The 8,055-nt window shown below is 46.9% G+C and overlaps 2 protein-coding genes across 2 annotated transcripts; both read left to right on the top strand.

The window, feature by feature from the left end:
• The first annotated feature begins 538 nt into the window (after nucleotides 1-538).
• LOC138189228 (uncharacterized) lies at nucleotides 539-5,370 on the top strand. The gene is made up of 4 exons (XM_069131362.1): nucleotides 539-607; nucleotides 1,506-2,355; nucleotides 3,133-3,415; nucleotides 3,534-5,370. Exons 1-4 carry the CDS (start codon nucleotides 539-541, stop codon nucleotides 5,368-5,370), a joined length of 3,039 nt encoding a protein of 1,012 aa, XP_068987463.1.
• Nucleotides 5,371-5,908: 538 nt separating this feature from the next.
• LOC138189227 (uncharacterized) lies at nucleotides 5,909-6,925 on the top strand. The gene has a single exon (XM_069131361.1). It carries the CDS (start codon nucleotides 5,909-5,911, stop codon nucleotides 6,923-6,925), a length of 1,017 nt encoding a protein of 338 aa, XP_068987462.1.
• Nucleotides 6,926-8,055: the final 1,130 nt, after the last annotated feature.

Raw genomic sequence — 8,055 nt, 5'->3', positions numbered from 1 at the left:
ACCATGTTGCGACGGACAGGGAGCCTAGTCAACATCGATCCTTCTCCGGGAGAAGCAATAACTGCAAGGTTGCTGCTGGACCGAGAGCCGGGAGAATCCGCAAGAGATATGGCAGCATACTGGCTGGAGTTGGGATACCTCGATCCCCAATAATCGGTACTCTTGTCACTCTTTTTTTTCTATGTATAATAATCAACGTATGTATAGTTTTGTATGTATGGTTTTGTATATATGTTTTTGTTCGCATGATTGTATGTACAGTTTTATGTGGATATTTGTATATTTCTGTATATATTAGTACTGAATTGTATATTCTTAGTCAGGACTGTTAGTGATTAAAAACTACTGAAAGCTTAGAAACTTGTTAACGCTCTCTTATCCTTCCTTCGAATTCACACAAGATATATGTTACGTCGCCTAAAACATCGGCGATGCAGCTCTCGCGACCGTGCAGCCGACGGCCTGCGTAACGTCATTTCATACCTCAATAAACCTAAGGACCCACCATAACTTGTCTGTTTCTTTGTATTGTGTCAATATGGGTCTTCAGGCGATCCGTTGTCTTGAAAGATTTCTTAAGGCTAAAAATATTTTCGACGCACATCTGGTTTTTAGAAAGGTCCTTGGGTTTATTAGGCGCAATTAAAAACATGGAGAAAGCGGGTACGCAACCATTAGGAAAAACCGAATAGCTATATATTAAAACAGGCTGGGTTTTGCCATGTACAAGTTCATTCATGAACCACGTCGGTAGGAGGCTTCCGACTCATTCCTTCACGTATCAGCATAGGTCACAACCAATCGACATCGCGGATCGTTGCCCTCACTTTTGCTGACGAACAGCGTGAATAACGAATCCGCGTTCTTCATGCAAAGGGCACACCCACACCGAGCTTTCTTCCGTGCTAGCCTAGGGGCGACAGGTAGTAAGAGAAACAACTCTCCCGTCCACTAACATACGAAATTCGACTGTACGAACCTTGCTCTACTATTCATATCTATCTCATCTTCATGCGACAAGTTGTTATCGACGATTTATATCTACTCAACAGTGTAGTTTAAGTGTTGGAAATATATATTTTATAATTCTGTGAATCACAGTGTTATATAAACTTAATCACCCCTATTATCCTAACGGAAATCAGGGGATCGATCAACTCGTGGTGTCGACTAGTATAATCGTAACGGGAATTTACGACTCCCGTTGACGTCTGTCCTCGCGATTGCGTTTCCCCGCGATTGGTCGAAATTACATGGTCCTTCGAGCCGGATTTCGCGCCATTAAAAAGTGCACTGACGAGTGACTATACAGTGTCACGTGAAATCCACATTCCAACGACTTAGGCAACTAACCAAAGGAGCTGCCCTCGGAAAGGAACTCCTTCCTCGCTCAGCACATACGCGAGCCGACACGGCACTGTAACGAGTAGCTACCGATTCCTAGATCAACGTCCATTTGATTAAGGTAAACTCGTTCCTACCATTGAACTCAAATATGGCTCAAGCGGATCAGCGCGTTGCGGCGTAGACGAAGTGCCTTAGTCAGCCGATTTGCAACCACGAAGCGTCAACTCGAGGAATATGAAGCGTCTGGACGGGTAGACAAATACTACCTAATAGCTTGCCGTAATTCGTTCGACGAAAATTGGCGAAAAATCAGCGCGGTGCAAGAGGAATTAGAAGCGTTAGATGAGGGGGAAATCGCTCGTGCAGATTCTTTATTGCGTGAGCATCATAAGATTGAAGTACAGATCCTGGACCTCTTCGACCGACTACCATCAACAACCCCTTCGCCAACAAAGACCCGCGATCCATGCGTGAAACCTGAGACGACACCAATCACTTTGCCAGAGGTCCGTTTGCCTCAATTCGACGGTGCCCTCGAGAACTGGACTTATTTCTACGACACGTTCTCATCCACAGTGGATCGCAATGAAAACTTAACAAACGTCCAAAAGTTCCAACATCTACGCTCATCTATAACTGGACGGGCCGCACGGAGCATACAATCCTTAGAACTCACAGAGGCCAACTATCCCATCGCGCTCAACACACTGAAGGAGAAATTTAATTGTGCCCTCCGGATCTGTATGCGTCATTGGGAATTACTGCGCAGTTATCCCGAAATAAAAAGGGAAACTCCAGAAGCCATTGAGGACTTGCTGGAAACCGTCAGCGTAAGTTTGAAAGCGCTCGAAAAGTTAGGACAGCCTGTAACATCAGATGTAGTGATTATTGAGTTGCTTGCGTCGAAATTACCTTCGTCCAGCATGCGTAAATTGCAACGCACGTTGCCAAACCAAGACGTGCCTTCCTATCAACATCTGATGGACTTTCTGAAAACACGGGAAAACGGTAATCAGCTCCTTTCTAAATCAAAGGAAAATAAAAGGTCAACCCACAAACAACATCGTCATCGACAAAACATACCGCGTGGCCGAACCTTTGCCACAACCAGCAAGACATTAGTGTGCCCGACCTGCAGCGGACCCCACGTACTCAGACATTGTAAGGTCTTCAAAGCCAAATCGGCTGTAGAACGCTTTCAAATCGTAAAAGGGGCAGCGTTATGTATAAACTGCCTAGGCAGCGGACATTCGCTGACACAGTGTACAGCGAGTTCGTGTCATATCTGCGGGCAACGATACAACACCTACCTACACCGAGAGCAAACGCAGATCATTTCACGTTCGTCGAGTAGTCAGTCATCTAGCGGTCGATCGTCCAGCAATCGGTCGTCCAGCAATCGGTCGTCAAGCAGTCGGTCGTCTAGCGGTCGGTCATCGAGCGGTCGGTAGTCGAGCAATCGTTCATCGAGCGGTCGGTCGCCGGGCAGTCGTTCATCGCACAAACGATCTTCTAAGCGACAATCCCCACCTGGATCATCGAAGTCGCGTTCGTATCACAAGTCGAGACGGACAACCGAATCTTCCCGGAAGCATACATATTCGGCTCCTAAAGACTCGAAAGTTCCTGAGTCAAGCTCCCCACGGACCAAGGGCACCGCCATACACACCTTGTCCAAGTCCCAACCAGAGCAAAACTGACTAGCTAAACAGACTACAGAAAGGTGGACCGTATTGGAAAATACATCTCCAAACGGCATACTACATCATGATCTACTGGTCACAGCACAGATCGATGTGCTAGACAAAAGGGCCTCACCAATCCGAGCCAGAGCTTTGCTAGATACCGGATCTAGTATGAATTTCATGACTGAGAAATTCGCAAAATCCCTCGGTATGAAACGAAGGAGATGTTCGGTTCCAATCGGCACCCTCGATGACTTGACTACAATTGCCAAGAGCCAGATCACGGCCACCATTGTTTCTGTGGATGGCAAATATGAACGTATAGTAACGTTCTTAATAATCCCAACAATATCGGCAGTCGTTCCAGATCAACCAATCGATAGGTCTGTCATCCAGCTACCCAAAAATCTAAGATTAACCGACCCAGCATTTCATCGACCAGGCCCGATCGACATATTATTAAGTTCGGGACCAACCTTAGCATCCTTTTGCGTCGGGCAGATCAAAATATCCCAAATCCACCGATACGGAGTTGTGTTTGCAAAAGACTCGATTCGGTTGGGTTATCGGGGGGAGCCCGCCAGCTCACGCGGGTATCCACTCCTTTCACGTCACCACCACCGACATACAAGCGGATCTCGCACGTTTTTGGGAAATCGATGAGGGACCACCTACCACGCATTTCTCAGAGGCGGAATTACAATGTGAGGAGCATTTCCGCAACCATGTCCAACGCAACAAGGAAGGGCGATACGTCGTCGCCCTGCCATTCAACGAGAAGCTTCCCACGCTGGGGACGTCAAGGTCCGTTGCCATGAGTAGACTCGCCTCGCTCCATCGCCGATTCCAACGCGACAAGCAATTCGAAGCCGCGTATAGTGCGGCGATCCAAGAGTATCTAGACTTGGGTCACATGACGAAGATCACGCCTGACCTTACCACAACCAACGGTTATTATTTGCCTCATCACGGCGTGATAAAGGAATCGAGTGATACTACGAAACTCCGAGTTGTTTTCGACGAATCAGCAATCAGCACTATCGGAGTCTCCCTCAACGACATTCTACATACAGGACCTAAATTACAGGAAGATCTAATTGAAATTCTATTGAGATTCCGGTCCCATCAATATGTTCTAACGGGTGACATTGAGAAGATGTATCGACAAATCCTCGTACGCCCAGAAGATCGTAAATATCAACTGATTCTATGGCGTAATTCCAACGGGGAGGTCGATACCTATCAACTTAACACCATGACGTTCGGACTATCAGCTGCCCCATACTTGGCCCTCCGATGCCTCAAACAATTAGCAGATGACGAAGGACATCGAATCCTGCGAGCAGCAGCGGTTGTGCAGCGCGATTTCTATGTCGACGACGCCCTCACCGGAGCCGACACAAAGGAAGAATTACTATCGGTAATACACGAACTCACAGACCTTCTCAGATCGGCCGGCTTACACATCCGGGAATGGGCATCCAATGACAAGGACATATTGCGAGGACTATCAGAAAGAGATACCAATAGAAGACTACAATTGGGCGAGTCACAGACGTTGAAAACTTTAGGCATCTATTGGGATTCTCAGGAAAACGCAATCCTTTACTCAGTTGAACCCACAGCGACCATCACTCGTGTCACTAAACGATCAATGAGTTCCGTGACAGCCCGAATTTATGATCCACTTGGTTTGCTCGCGCCAGTGATTGTCAAAGCAAAAATATTGCTTCAACGCGTCTGGGCATTAAAACTTGATTGGGATGAATCCCTACCAGCAGAGTTGCATACTGAATGGGATCGATATCATATCCAACTACCCTTGCTTAATGATATTCGATTCCCTCGTAAAACCATAATCAAGGCAGCTAATCATATACAGTCACACGGCTTCTGCGACGCCATTGAAAAGGCATACGGAGCATGTGTCTATCTACGCAGTACCAATCCGGAGGGACACACACAAACTCAGATACTCACTGCTCGATCTAAGGTCGCGCCACTGAAATCGTTGACAATCCCACGACTCGAGTTAAGCGGAGCATTACTCCTCGCCTCACTTATGTCCTTGATAAAGAAGTCCCTTACTATAAATGTTTCTCGCATTGTGTATTGGACGGATTCTACTATAGTGCTTCAGTGGATCAAGTCCTCGCCACACACATTGAAAACCTTTGTGGCGAACCGCGTAGCCGAGATCCAGACGAAAACAAACATCGACGATTGGCGTCATGTGCCCACCAACGACAATCCAGCAGATCTCATCTCCCGCGGGCAGACTCCCAAGGAATTTCTGCGCCCGACCATCTGGAAAAACGGACCCGAATGGCTCAAATAACAAGAGGAAAACTGGCCGATCTCGATCCCCACGCCGCTGGGAGAACTCCCAGAACGAAAGAAGACGATATGCCTAACAACGAGTACCATCGATAATACACTCCTCCATAGATATTCGTCCTGGACAAGACTAATAAGAGTCGTCACTTGGTGTCTTCGATGGAGATATAAACAGACAATCCCGACACTTCGCGGCGGAAATTCGGACACTGCAGAAAGATCGAGGCAAGGACGTTGGAGGAAAACTACAGCCACTAAATCCATTCCTCGACGAAGAGGGGATACTACGCGTCGGAGGACGACTAACCAACTCCGCTATCCCATTCAGGCAAAAGCATCCAATTATTTTGCCGAAATCGACAATAACCGAAATCATTATAAACCAAGAACATCGAAACAACCACCACACAGGGACACAAGCTACACTATACGCCGTGAGACTACGCTATTGGCCGATCGACGGCCGCAGCCAAGTGTGGCGCACTATCAAAAGGTGCGTCCGTTGCTGCAGAGCTAATCCTCCACCAGTAGAGTACTTGATGGGGGATTTACCAGAGGCGCGTATTACCGAATCGCGCCCGTTTACGAACGTCGAAATCGACTACAGCGGTCCGCTCTATATCAAAGAGAGAAGGAATCGCAACCGCAGTAAAGTCAAGGTATACGCTGCCATATTCGTCTGTCTGGCAACAAAAGCTGTCCACATCGAGTTAGTCAGCGATCTAACTACCGACGCATTCCTGGCCGCTCTACGCAGATTCATCTCCCGACGAGGATACTGCGCAACCATCCTAACCGACAATGGCACCAATTTCGTCGGAGCTAATCGGGAATTGCAAGAACTCCGAATCCTACTGCAGTTCGACGACCTCAAGGAAAAGGTGCAGAATTTTCTCGCCGACCGACAGATACAATGGCGTTTCAACCCCCCAAACTCACCACATTTTGGTGGTTTATGGGAAGCCGCCGTGAAATCGTTCAAACGTCATCTCATCCGCGTCGTCGGCACGGAGCTCTTGACCTTTGAGCACCTTAACACCCTTGAGATTGAGATTGAAGCAATTCTCAATTCACGCCCACTGACTCCCATCTCATCCGATCCGAAAGATCCCCCTGTCCTCACTCCCGGTCACTTTCTAATCGGTGATACATTAACGAGTTTACGGGAGCGTGATTTCAGGACAGTTCCATCAGGCCGGTTATCAAGTTGGCAGCGCATCCACCAGATCAAGCAGTACTTCTGGAGCAGATGGAATCGAGAGTACCTCAACGAGCTGACCCGCCGCAACGAATGGGACAAGGGAAAACATGACATCCGTGAAGGCACCGTAGTAATCCTCAGGGAGGATAACGTCCCATCTATGCAGTGGCCTTTGGGCCGCGTAATCAAGGTCCATCCAGGAGTCGACGGAATCATACGGACCGCTACCGTGCAGACGGCAACGAGTATCCTGGACCGTGGTGTCAAAAGATTGGTCCCCTTACCCATTCAACCAGAAACAGATGAATCCGAACACCCACCCGGAGCGAAGGAAATGGACAAACGACGCACCTGACTCCACAGCCAGAATTTGATCGGTGCCCTCTCAACGGGGGGAGGATGTTACGTCGCCTAAAACATCGGCGCTGCAGCTCTCGCGACCGTGCAGCCGACGGCCTGCGTAACGTCATTTCGACCCTCAATAAACCTAAGGACCCACCATAACTTGTCTGTTTCTTTGTATTGTGTCAACATGGGTCTTCAGGCGATCCGTTGTCTTGAAAGATTTCTTAAGGCTAAAAATATTTTCCACGCACATCTGGTTTTTAGAGAGGTCCTTGAGTTTATTAGGCGCAATTAAAAACACGGAGAAAGCGGGTACGCACCCATTAGGAAAAACCGAATAGCTATCTATTAAAACATGCTGGGTTTTCCCATGTACAAGGTCATTCATGAACCACGTCGGTAGGAGGCTTCCGACTCATTCCTTCACGTATCAGCATGGGTCACAACCAATCGTCATCGCGGATCGTTGCCCTCACTTTTCCTGACGAACAGCGTGAATAACGAATCCGCGTTCTTCATGCAAAGGGCACACCCACACCGAGCTTTCTTCCGTGCTAGCCTAAGGGCGACAGGTAGTAAGAAAAACAACGTCGAAGTCTAGCATCTAACTCTCCCGTCCACTAACATACGAAATTCGACTGTACGAACCTTGCACTACTATTCATATCTATCTCATCTTCGTGAGACAAGTTGTTATCGACGATTTATATCTACTCAACAGTGTAGTTTAAGTGTTGGAAATATATATTTTATAATTCTGTGAATCACAGTGTTATATTAACTTAATCACCCCTATTATCCTAACGGAAATCAGGGGATCGATAAACTCGTGGTGTCGATTAGTATAATCGTAACGGGAATTTACGACTCCCGTTGACGTCTCTCCTCGTGATTGCACCTCCCCGCGATTGGTCCAAATTACAACATACAAAATTAAATTTAATGTTCAGCTGGACAAATTGTACAGTGCAAAATAAAAAAAACGAGAATAAAGAAAGGAAAATAAAATAAAAAAAAAGAATAAAAGAACAAAAATAAAACAAAATAAAATAGAAAAAAAGTTAAATTTAAGATATCTTTTAAACTAATCATTTTTCAAGTCAAGTACTTGTATACCCATCTATAGAGAATTAAAAACTG

The sequence above is a fragment of the Bombus flavifrons genome, unplaced genomic scaffold, assembly GCF_040668555.2.
Source record: "Bombus flavifrons isolate JBK064 unplaced genomic scaffold, iyBomFlav1_principal scaffold0019, whole genome shotgun sequence".
In the NCBI taxonomy this organism is placed as follows: Eukaryota; Metazoa; Arthropoda; class Insecta; order Hymenoptera; family Apidae; genus Bombus; species Bombus flavifrons.
This window is presented reverse-complemented; position numbering and strand designations above follow the sequence as displayed.